General features: G+C 38.7%; 1 protein-coding gene across 1 annotated transcript in view; it reads left to right on the forward strand.

The window, feature by feature from the left end:
- Positions 1 to 244: 244 nt before the first annotated feature.
- Positions 245 to 13,030, forward strand: part of FMR1NB (FMR1 neighbor) — a 33,565-nt gene continuing 20,779 nt past the window's right edge. The window contains exons 1-2 of the mRNA XM_025460819.3: positions 245 to 641; positions 12,897 to 13,016. Of these exons, the coding sequence (XP_025316604.1) occupies positions 326 to 641; positions 12,897 to 13,016 (436 nt within the window). The 5' untranslated portion in view covers positions 245 to 325. The remainder of the gene's footprint in view (positions 642 to 12,896; positions 13,017 to 13,030) is intronic.

Genomic DNA, 13,030 nt, shown 5'->3' on the forward strand with positions numbered 1-13,030 from the left:
GCGGGGACGAGGCGCCAAGGCCGGAGTCGGAATTCTCGCGAGGCACTGGGTTGCTCGGGGACCAGCAGTCCCGCCACAGCGGGCAGGCCTCAGGCCGCGTACGTTCGCCAAGAGCATGTTTCACAAGCAGCAGAAGCGCCAGGGCGCGGCTGGGGGAGTGGCGCGCAAACGCAGACAGTCGTTAAAAAGGGGCGGGGCCTGGGGACGACGGCTGGCACGTGCCACGTGCAAAGTGGGCCACGTCAGCGTCACTGTCCCGGGGGATTGTGGGGCGTGAGTCGGCGACATTTGAGGTCTCACCTCAGCGAGGCGGCCACCTCTAGCCATGCCTTCCGAGGGGAAGTCGATGCGGGGGAGGACCCGGTCCAAGTCCAGGGTGCTGCGGGGAGCCCGCTCCAGGCTCAGCTCTGAGGCGGGGTGCGTTGCGGAGGATCCGGCGACTGGGTCGCATCCCGGAGGTAGCCTCCCGGGCCGCCAGGCCGTCATGGCTGCCACGCCTCAGCCTGGCTGGCAGGCGTCTCTGTGTGGCCTCCAGGCCGAGACTCGCCACTCTCTGGGAAGGATGTGGGCCCACAAGCGCTTCGCGCTCCTGTTGCTCGGCATCTGGGTCTTGGTGCTGTTCTGTTACTACCTGAACACCGGTGAGTGAGGGCGGCGGGCCTCTGCCAGCCACGCGTTCGCGCCGGCTCTCCTGCCCTTTGACTTCTACCTGCCTGGTTGCCCCTGAGAGCCCCTCAGAAAGCCCTTCCCTCCCCGACTTCCCCGCATAAGATTCTAACCCCCCTTCACCCCCCTGCTTTTTGTTCGAAAAATGGCGGTGACCTTCACCTCACGTGAAATGGACTTTGCGGCGAGCAAGTGAGGCAGTTTAGTATATTTCAGCGTTGCAGAGCCACCACCGCTGCCCAGTTCCAGAATGTGCTCGTCGCCCCGACTTAAAGCCCGCGTTCATTCGTAAAGCGGTTACTCCTCATCTCCCGGCCCCTGGCAACCACCAGTTTGCTTTCGGTCTCTGGGGATTTACCTTCCCCGGACATTTCGTATAGAGTTAACATAGAATATTTTTTCTTTTGTGTCCAGCTTAGTTTACTTAGCATAATTGCTTTCGGGATTTATGCCTCTGCTACTTCGCTTCATCGTAATGGTCGAATATTATTCTGTGGCATGAATATACCGCGTTTTGTTTATCCATTTATCATCTGATGGGCATTTGGGTTATTTCCAGGTGTTGGCTATTATGAATAATATTGCTGTGAATATTCATGTACAAGTTTTTGTGTCAATGTGATGTGAATTCGCTTAGGCGTATACCTAGGAGTCGGACTGCTGGATCATAGGGGAATCCCATGTTGAATTTTTTGACGAAGCCCCAAATTGTTTCACAAAGTAATCGAACCATTTTACATTCCCACTAACAATGTGGGAGGGTCCTAATTTCCCAGCATTTGTTACCACTCCCTTTTTGATCATCACCATCCTAATGGATAGAAGTGGTACCTTATAGTGGATTTCATTAGTTTCTATAAAGACTACTGATACTGAGTATCTTTTCATGTGCTTTTTGGGCGTTTGTATGCTTCTTTAGAGAAATGGCTGTTCAAGTTCTTTGACCATTTTTTAACTGGATTGTATGTGGTTTTGTTATTGAGTTGTAACAGTTATTTATGTATTTTGGATGTATGATTTTTACATATTGTCTCCCATTCTGTAGGTTGTCTTTTTTACTTTCTTGATAATCTTTTTTTTTCATGCACAAAAGTTTTTAATTTGAGGCAGCCCAGGTGGCTCAGCGGTTTAGGGCCGCCTTCAGCCCAGAGCCTGATACTGGAGACCTGGGATCGAGTCCCACATCGGGCTCCCTGCACGGGGCCTGCTTCTCCCTCTGCCTGCATCTCTGCCTCTCTCTCTCTCTCTGTGTCTCTCATGAATAAATAAAATAGAGTCTTTTAAAAAAGAGTTTTTAATTTGAGGAAATGCAATTTATCTGGTTTTTGAATTTTTTTATTTTGTCACTTGTGCTTTTGGTGTCCTATCTAAGAATCCATTGCCAAATCCAAAGCCAGAAAGATTTATTCCTATGATTTCTCTAAAGTAGTTTTTGGTTTTATTTTATTTTTTAAAATTTTAAATTTTTTAAAAAATGTTTTGGTTTTAGCTTTTCTATTTAGGTTGTTGATGCATTTTTTTTGTTTGTTTTAAAGATTTTTATTTACTTATTCATGGGAGAGACACAGACAGAGAGAAAGGCAGAGACACAGGCAGAGGGAGAAGCAGGCTCCAGGCAGAGAGCCCGACGTGGGACTCCATCCTGGGTCTCCAGGATCACGCCCTGCGCTGAAAGCAGTGCTAACCTGCTGAGCCACCCGGGCTGCGCAGCTGTTGATGCATTCTGAATTGATTTTTTAAAAATTTTTATTTATTTATGATAGTCACACACAGAGAGAGAGAGAGGTAGAGACACAGGCAGAGGGAGAAGCAGGCTCCTTGCACTGGGAGCCCGACGTGGGACTCGATCCCGGGTCTCCAGGATCGCACCCTGGGCCAAAGGCAGGCGCTAAACTGCTGCGCCACCCAGGGATCCCCTGAATTGATTTTTTTTAATAATAAATTTATTTTTTATTGGTGTTCAATTTGCCAACATACAGAATAACACCCAGTGCTCATCCCGTTGAATGGATTTTTGTATATGGTGTGTGTTAGGGATCCTACTTCATTCTACATGTGGATATCCAGTTGTCTCAGCACCATTTGATGAAGAGACCATTTGTTCCCCATTGAAAGGTCTTGGCATCCTTGTTGAAAATTAGTTGGCCATAGATGTATGGGTTTATTTCTGGACTCCTAAGTTCTGTTCTGCTGATCTGTGTATCTATCCCTGTGCCAGTACCATCCTTTTTTTGATTACTGTAACTTTATAGCAAGTTGAATAATTGGGACATGTGAGTTATCCGGTTTTGTTCTTTATTCATTAGGTTTTGAGCATTCAAGACCCTTTGTAATTCCATATACATTTGAGAATCAGCTTTTCCATTTATGCAAAAAAGCCACTAAAGTTTTGATAGAAATTGCAATGAATCTGTAGATCAGTTTGGGCATCTTGCCATCTTAACAGTATTAAGTCTTTCAGTCCATGGATATGAGATGTCTTTCCATCTATTTATGTCTCTCTTAATTTATTTTAGCAGTGCTTTGTAGTTTTCAGGGTACAAGTCTTTAACCTCCTTGGTTAAATTTTATTCCTAGATATTTTGTTCTTTTGAATGCTATTGTAAATGGAACTATTTTGTTGATTTCCTTTTTCGATTGTTCATTGCTGGCGTATAGAAAAACAATTGATATTTGCATGTTGATCTTGCAGATTCTGCAGAGTTGCAGGGTACAAGGTCAACATGCAAAAATCAAAGTACTAGCCTCCATTTCCCCTCTCTTAAAGTTCTTCTACCTCTAACCTCATTTTACTAAACCCCCTTACCTCACCTCTCAAATTCCTTTCTCCATCACCTCCCTTCACAGAGACCTTTCCTTGCTCACTTCGCCCACACCAAGGCCTTTCCTTCTTTTATGGTTTGCCTTCCCTGCCTCCTCTACTTTCACAATTGACTTTCCTCTTTCACCTCCTGCCTCAAAGGCCTCGTTCCCTCAAGCCCTCTCACAAAGTGGGAACTTCCCTCTCCTCACATAATACTGAACTTTCACCTCCTTTCTTAAAGAAGTGCTCTTCTGTGCTTACAGAGGCCTTCTCTCTGTCACCTCCCTTCACAGATGTATTCCCTCCCTCATCATTGCTCAAAAGTTCTTAACTTTTAGTCAAGGTCCTTTCACTTTTCACCTCCCCACAATGACTTTCCTTTGCTCACCTTATCGGCATCCTCTTCCCTCACTCAAAAGCCTTTCTTCTTTATCTCACAAAGCCCTGAACTCCCTTCACTCCATCTTCCTTTGAAAATGCCTTCATTCACCTCACGCTGTCTTCTCTCTAACTTACTTTCACAAAGCCCTTCCTTGCCTCAGTCAAAATCCTTGTCTTAGCTCCTTATTTACCCTTCTCCAGGCCTTCTTCACTCACTGTCCTCTTAGATGCCTCTTTCAGCCCTCCAAAGGCCCTCCTTCCCACTCACAGCTTTCCCCTCCTTCACCACTCAAAGGCACACTCTTCTTCCCCATAGTCGACTTTTCCTCCTTCTACTCAGTGGTCTTGCTGCCTCACTTTCCTCAGTCTTCCCAACTTTCTTCTCCAAATATGTCTTGCCCCCTCACTCAAGTACTTTTCTTTTCCCCACAGCCTTCACTTTTTAGCTCCAAGTTGGCCTTTTTAGAAGCACCTTCTCTACCTTACCTCCCATGGCCCACCCTCCCTTCCAACTCCCTCTCAATGGTATCCTATCTCCTCATCTGTATAAAGGCCTTGGCTTTCCCATAGTCTTTCTCCCTCCCTCAAACTCTAGCCTCAAGCTCAGCCCTTCCACCATCCACCTCTAATCTCAATGACTTCTCTTTCCCTGCCTGCTCCAGGGCCTTCTATGCCCTCAACCAAGGTTCTCCCACAGCCAAAGAAGGGGGCAAAACGTGGGGAGATGCATTGTGAGTAAATGGAATATAGACCTGTATATACTATGTCGTAACTTTGTGGGATTATGACTTTTGGTGAGGGATGAAATTTAAAACTGAATAAAGTACATGCTATGCATTCTTTTCCAGCTATTTTATATAAGCTGGGAAAATAGGATTTTTGTTCTTTCACAAATATCTCAAGATACTTTTAAAATGATTGCTTGCAAATCATATTACTTCAAATTATTCGTATTTATTTTTCTTACTATTCATCTAAAATACCAGAGTATTTCTGAATTACTTTTACTGTATTTGTAAATGTTAGTTACAAATACATTTGAAAGCCTTACAAACTGAGAGCTTTTTCATTCTTTGAAAAAGTAAGTTAAAAACAAAACTATAAATTGTACATCATTTTTTCTTAGTCCATGATTTCTTCATTTTCTATTTCTATTTTGGGTAGAACTCTTTACAAAAAAAGAATACTGTTATTCAGTGTGATTTCTTTATTTCCATGGGGACTTTTTCCAATATAGGCTTAACATGTTTTCTCCTAAAATAATCCATGATTCATTCTTTATATTGTCAGATTTCCCAGATTCCCAGGAGGTGATATGACACTGGATGGATTAAGTACCATTTTGCATTTTAAATGGTTTAACTTAATTAATTTAAATGCACTGTGTTATGGGTTAAATTGTATCCCTTCCACAGAAAAAGTTGGAATTTTAAACCAAAGGACCTCAGAATGTGACCTATTTGGAGTAAAGGTCTTTATAGAAGTAATTAAGTTAAAATGAAGTGAACCCTAATTCAGTATGATTGGTCTCCTTATAAAAAGGGGAAATTGGGACACAGAATTAGACATTCATAAAGGAAAGACAAAATTAATAGAACAGGGAGAAGACAGCTGTCTACAAGCCAAGGAAGGAGGCTTTTTTTTCTCAGCCCTCAGAAGGAACCAATCCTGTTGACATCTTGATTTTGGACTTCTAGCCTCCAGAACTGTGAGACAATAAGTTTCTGTTGTTTAAGTCACCCAATTTATGGTGCTTTGTTTCAATAACCCTAGGAAACTAATACACACTGAAGATTTAAATAATTTGGCCATGGCCTGGAGTATTATGGTGAAAGCAAGGCACGTGGTCTTAGAGCTAAATTCCCCTTCTGCTTACTAGACAGACCCTTCTGAGTTCTCTTTTTTTTTTTCTCTGAGTTCTCTTAGATTTAATGCCACTAATAGAATTTGAGGTTGAGGGACTTGAGGTAGATCTGGGATATCTCTAGTTTTGTATTTTCATTTGGGCTCCCAAGACACTTTGCTTTTCAGGTTCTGTTTATGTAGAAGATATGTAGACTAGTGGCATACAGAATGAGGAGACTAGCCGATTGAGGACTGGGAGTTTGATCCCACCTATTCCACCGATTCTCTGTAACCTATTGAATCAGTCCTCATTGCACATTTTTTCAGGGAGATTTAAAAAATAAAATAAGAAATAAAGATTGAATAATAGGTAATATTTTCGGAATGCTTTAAAAGCTCTATGGACAAAACCATGAGACTAGTTTCTCTATTATTATATTAGAATACTTCACTTATCTCCTATCCTTGGGAAATGAATGAGACGGTGCATATGGTCTGGCTACCTGCTGTGTACCTCATTAAGTATCAAGCTTGCTCTTGCCTTAACCATTTGTGTGTGTGGTATGGTTAGAGAAGCTCTGAATTAGGAGTTAGGAGACCCAAGTTATTTCGATTCTGCCACTGACTTGCTGTGTGACCTTTGATGAGTCACTTTACCTCTTTAGGTTGCAGTTACCTTGTCTAAAAATTGAGATTTCACTAGATGAGTGTTTCTCCTGACTCAGTCATTTGTATAACACCTGCCTGGCTCTTGGTTATCTTACTGTTACCAGTTTTTCATATTTTGTTAAACTGCCTATTTTTTTACATAAATATATTTATTTATTTATTTATTTACTTATTTATTTATTTTTATAAATATATTTATTTTAAAAGAAAACTGTAGCACAATTGTAGATGGAAAACTGATCATATTTGCTATCAAGAGAATTATTTCTAAAAATAAATATCCTGAAAACAAAGTAATGTTATTACATTTACAATTCTAAGCAATAAAAATAAACAGTGAAAGACATATGACAAAATATTTACTCATTCTACATTGTACTTCATTTAATCCTTACAATCCTTCAAAATAAATATTATCCCCATTTTGCAGATGAATAAAGTGAGGCAAAGAGAAGTTTACTGCCCGACTAGTCTGTGGCAGAGCCAGAATGCAAATTCAGGTCTATTTGAGGCCAAAGCCCAGAAAGACTGCAGCATAGATAGACCCTCAACTTATGAAAGCCCCAGCAGAATCTTCTCCAACGTGATAACATGAGCCACTGTTCCCATTCTGTCCTCACTCTTTAATTCAGTTCCTCGAATCTGAGAGACCTCCCTGCAGAGTAGGGCTGACAGCATAATTCATATAAAGAAAATGCAGGGTGCCTTGTTCAAAATTTATTATACATTTCAAGATGATAACAGAATCATGAGTAGGGTCCTTCTAAGAGCCAGACTCTGTAGACTGTGCAGGTCTTATACCCGTGGAGCCTGCAGCTTTGAGTCTGTTTTTTTTTTTTTTTCTGAAATGTAGTTAGATTTTCAGTCTTTTTTTATAACAGAGAAATTAAAAAATAAAATTCTTTGTGATGGGGAAACATAATTGGTCCTTTACCATTTCTTGCTGCCATTTAAGGAAGCTGGCTCCTAATCTTTTGTTTGCTGAGCATGTTAATGAGTGTACAGATGCAAATTAGAGGTAGAGAGGATGGAATTATTCTGCCTATGAAAAGCAGTGCAGGAGGGGAAAGAGTCTGGAGTCTACCAGAGTGAAGAGGAAGATCTGAGAAGACTTGGGTGAGGGCTGATGGGAGATTTTGGAGAGAGGAAAGTACAGTTGAATTGCTCCCAGGGATGAAAGAACAGAGATGTTAAGGAGAGTTTTATAAAGGTTTGCCATATGGTGAGTTATGTCAACCTTGTTGGGTGTCATGGTAGTTTTGATAATGCTAGATTGATTGATCTATCTACCCACACACACACGTATATATATATAAGTGAAAAAGAGGAAGAGAGAAACAATCATATATTTCTTTCTATGCTTTTAAAGTAAATACATAAATAGCAAAAAATAAATACATACATAGATATTCAACTGTGTTCCTCCTAAAATTAACTCATGTAATACTTTTGGTACTCATGCCACACTTTGGGAAGTACTGCTCAAGATAATTTGTAAATAATTATCTTTAAATATAGGGAAGAAAGAAACCAGTGGTAGAGTGCAGGTTAAAACATGCTGGAGAATTTTGTTTCAGGCTGTCACCAATGGTGCCTATCTGAGTAAAATGTTTAATTGCCTCCTCTATTTCAAATGTCCATTGAAATGACCAAAAGATCTATAATGATTGAAAACCAAAAGAACGAAGAAGGGTGCCATATGCCATCAATATGCCAGAATTTTGGAGGGTTTTCTGAAAGATAGACAGGAGGCCAGGCCAGACACTACTAAGGAAAGTTGCAGCAACCTGTGTTTGACCTCAGGCTTAGGCCAAGCCTATCTGGTAGGGCCTGGAGACTAGGGTACTTTGAGTTGGGGATCAATCTCTGTCCTAGAGGGACACCAGAAAGTACAACCTCCTATAGAAATTAACCTAGAGTGGAAACTTAAGCCACGTTGTGCTATACTGCCAGCCAATGCTTCCTTCATATGATGCACCAACAAGGACAGTCAGTTGGGGAAGAGGAGGAGCACCAAGTGAACAAATGGCAGTTTCTGGTCCTGTCAAAGCCACTTATAATTGATTTCTTTTCTGTATGGTGTACAACAGTGAGCCCTCTACTCTATTGAAGTGTGCCTGGCAATATTAATCTCATTTTTTTGTACCCAGTGCTGGAAGCACTCTTCTAAGCCCTTGGTGTGCCCAGCTGCTTCTAATCCTTTTTTGAAACTTAAATATCATCTCAGGCCATCCTCTAGTTAAAGTAGGTCCCTTACCTTATACTGTATTGGTATCCCCTTTCTTCACAGAGCTCATTACAATTGGTAATTATTTAACTTCTTAGTTTACTTATTTTTTGTCTGTTTGCTCCACAATACTGTAAGCCCCAGGAAGGCAGGGTTCTTATTTGATTTGTTGTATTCCCAGAACCTAGAATATAGTAGTCATTAAATACATATATGAGTAGGAGTTAGGAAAAACAAATAGAACAAAATGGGTTATTTTAAATATTGTCAAGATGTGTAATATACAGTGAAGATAAAACTTTAATGAATGAATGTTTATGCATAATGTTAAAATAAAACAAATGGTCTTAGAAATTCAAGTAGAAATGGACAAAAACCACAGTCACGGTGGGAGACTCTAATACATATCTGTTAGTCCTTGACAGAAAAAATAAAGATATTGAGCATTTGAATAACACCCTGTAGCTTGATTTAGCATGTATAATAAAGTTCATATTCATGTAATACATTTCATATCATAAGAAAGTACTCTACAGGTTGAAAATACACACTCAAGTGTATGTGTATGGAAATTGGTCTCATTAAAATGAGAAGGGTTATTTTCATTGATATAAAGGAGATTTAAAAATTATAAGTGGATATTATTATGATTCCATTGTAATAATTATTTTGTAAGTGGCTGATTTCCTAGGAAAACATGAAGAAGTGAAATGCTGTTCAGGAACTATTCTCTCTACAAAATACAGTCAGACTATTTATGGATGACTTTTCCCAAACCTTTAATGGATCATGTATTTCTTGTTCTGTTTAAATTGTTTCAGTATAGAAAAAAAGGATGGGAAGCTTCCCAGATTATTTTATGAAGCAAATATAAACCCCACACCAAAACATACAGAGAGATAGCACAAAAGGAATTGCAGGCACACTTAGAAATGTTGATCCACAAATCCTACGTACAGTGTTAGCACTATGGGCTTTATTTCAAGAATGTAAGAATATTTTAATATTGGGAAATATATTAATATTCAACAGTTAATAGGCAGAGGGAAGTATGATTGTGGCAGTAAATATTAAGAGCATTTGATAAAATCCCAGTTCCATTCTTGATTTAAAAGTAACACAAAATAACAACAGAAACTCTGTAGTAAATCAGGACTAGAGGAATGCATCCTTAGTTTAATAAAAAATGTCTGCCCTAAGCCAGAAGTCAAAGTTATACTTAATGCTGAAACACTGGTGCATTCCCATTAAAGTCAGGATTGACTGTAGCATGCCCATTATCATAGCTGTTTTTCACCATAGTTTCAGAAGTTCTAGCAATACAGTGAGACAAAAAAGAAATGAACTGTTAGTATTGGAAAGAAAGGAGACAACACCATCTATATTTAGTGATTATATGATTGTATAGATCTGGAATGAAAGTGAAGAACAGTGGAGAGCTAATGAGTCAAATAAGGTAGTAAATCAGAATATACATGAACCAGGGCCACCTGGGTAGCTCAGTGGTTGAGTGTCTGCCTTTGGCTCAGGTCATGATCCTGGGGTCCTGGGATGGAAGCCTGCTTCTCTCTCTGCCTTGCTCTCTGTGTCTCTCAAGAATAAATAAAAATTTAAAAATATATATACATACACCAAAATCAATAGCTTTCTTACATACCAATAGTAAATCAGTAAGAAAATGTGACAATACAGATCATATTTGCATAGCAAAGTATATATGATATAAGGGAGTAAACATAGTAAGAAAGGTATGGGACCTATATGAATGTAACTATAAACCTTACTCAGAGAGAAAAAAGAGTTGAATGAGTGGAGAAAGCAAACTTATTATTGGGTGAGAAGATTTTGTACAGTTATCACTTCTCTCCAAATGAGTTGACATATAACTGAATTTATGCTTAGCACATGAGACACATAATAAATACTTTTTAATGAATATTAAGTAAGTGAACATAATTACAATAAAAATATTGCTAGATTTTTTGACTTGACAAAATGATTCTAAGCTTCATCTAAAAATGTTCTTCAGAGTTAAGAATAAAAGTTTGATAATGAAGACTAATGAAAGGATTGCCAGGTCAGTTATTAAAACATATAACAGTGTAAGATAAATTATAACATTTATTGGTGGTATTGGTGCGTGAACAGATAGATTCATGGAACAGAGTAGAAAGTCAAGAATCAGATTTATAATTGTTTAATGACTTAGAATATGATGGTGAGATCATAATTAGGAAAGGGTGGGTGTAATGTATTTGGACAACTGAAAAAAAAAAGCATCCCTACTTCAAAATATATTCCAAGTGGATGAATGACTTAAATTTCCAAAGTGAAGCTATAAAAGTGTTAGAAGGAAATATTGGAATTTATAATGTCTTTCTAAACATGACCCAAAAGGCAGAAATAGTAACAGAAGAGATTGATATATTTGATTACATAAAACACCTAAAATTTTGAACTTCCCAAAACATCATAAAAAATATAAAGGTAGCTGACTACCTTGAAAAATATTTGTAACACATGTGGTAGACTAAAGCTTAAGTTCTCTATTATACAACAAATGTATGAAAGATATAAGCTCCCTGATGACTAAAGGTGCAAAGTAAAACAAAAGAAATACCATTATTTTGGCTATCAAGCTGGCAAACAACAACAAAAAAGTCTGGGGTGCAAAGTAACTTGTATTTGCCTGCACTACTGGTAGAAGTGTACCTTTGAGCAGCCTTGCTAGAGGGTAGTGTGACCAAAATCAAGAGCCATCCCTTAATTATTTATCTTAAGGAATTTTTCATAGCTATTTGCAAATACAGAGTTCCAGTAGTAATCATTACAATGTTGTTTATTTCTTCTTTTTTTATTGAGGTATAATTGATATATAACATTGTTAGTTTCAGGTATACAACATAATGATTAGATATTTGTATATATTTCAAAAAGATCACAATAACTCTAGTTAACATCTGTCATACATAGTTACAGAATTTTTTTTCTTGTGATGAAAACTTTTTTAAAAAAGATTTTATTTATTTATTCATGAGAAGCAGAGAGAGAGGCAGAGGCACAGGCAGAGGGAGCAGCAGGCTCCATGCAGGGAGCCCGATGTGGGACTCAATCCTGGGACTCCAAGATCGCGCCCTGAGCTGAAGGTGGCGCTAAACCGCTGAGCTACCCAGGCTGCCCTGATGAAAACTTTTAAGATCTACTCACTTAGCAACTTTAAATATGCAATATGGTGTTCTTAACTATATTCACCATAGTATACATTACATCCCCAGGACTTATTTATTTTGTAGCTAGAAGTTTGTATGTTTTGATGTTTTTAACCCATTTCACCTACCTCCACCGCCTCCCTCTGGCAACCACCAGTCTCTTCTATGAGTTGTCGTCGTTGTTTTGTATCTATGAGTTCTATGCAGTGTTTTTCATAATATCAGCATCTTGTGAATAACTGAAATGTCTTTCTATGTGGGAATGGTTAACTCAGTTGTATTAGAGCCATATAATGGAATACTGTGGGATTTTTAAAAAAGATTTTATTTATTTATTCATGAGAGACAGAGGGGCAGACACATAGCAGAGGGAGAAGGAGGCTCCTTGCGAGGAGCTTGATGTGGGACTCAATCCCAGGACCCCGGGATCATGACCTGAGTCAAAAGCAGATGCTCAACTGTTGAGCCACCCAGGTGCCCTAAGTACTGTGAAATTATTAAGGATAGTGTTGAAAAATATTGAATGATATAGACAAATCCATGCTACAGAGACAAAAATGGATATACTTTCCTCTGATATAAAAGGAAATGATGCAAATAAAACTAAAAGCAGTTTGTTGGAAATATTAAGGAAGAAGGATAAGGAGAGTTTTACAATGTCTAAGGCCTTGATTTTTGTCTGTAAATAAAGATACCATCAATATATGCCAAGAGTTTCTGTGATGGAATCTAATTTAGTTCGGATACATACTGTTTCCAAGTAGTTAATTGATTGGGCCTCAGTGTTAATGCTGTTTGTGAGGGGCAAGTTCAGTATTATAATTCAGTTTACAGCACGAGATGTGTTAGCCTATGGCTTATGCATTTTAAAATTATTTTTTTAATCACAAAGTTTTAAAAAATTAATAGTTTTACAGTTTCACAACAGAATCACATTCTGATTATTAATAGTACCTAAGCTATTATGAGATTTAAGTATAATATCTGTTAGCTCTTAGACTTTTCATAATTAAGCAAAGGGTAATTACTATTAAAAGGTCATAGAAAGTGATCAATGCTTTGTATGTTGGGATTAATAATTTCACTTTTTCTTAAGGGTTCTTGAGTTTTGTGTCTCCAAGTGAATATATTCTGTGGAGCAATGAAGATGCTGATGGACAGTCTCTGGAAAAAAATTCTGCATGGGAAACTCTGTTGAATTTTTTCCTTCCAACAAGTAAGTTCTTTGAT

Source organism: Canis lupus, chromosome X (assembly GCF_003254725.2).
Source record: "Canis lupus dingo isolate Sandy chromosome X, ASM325472v2, whole genome shotgun sequence".
Classification (NCBI taxonomy): domain Eukaryota; kingdom Metazoa; phylum Chordata; class Mammalia; order Carnivora; family Canidae; genus Canis; species Canis lupus.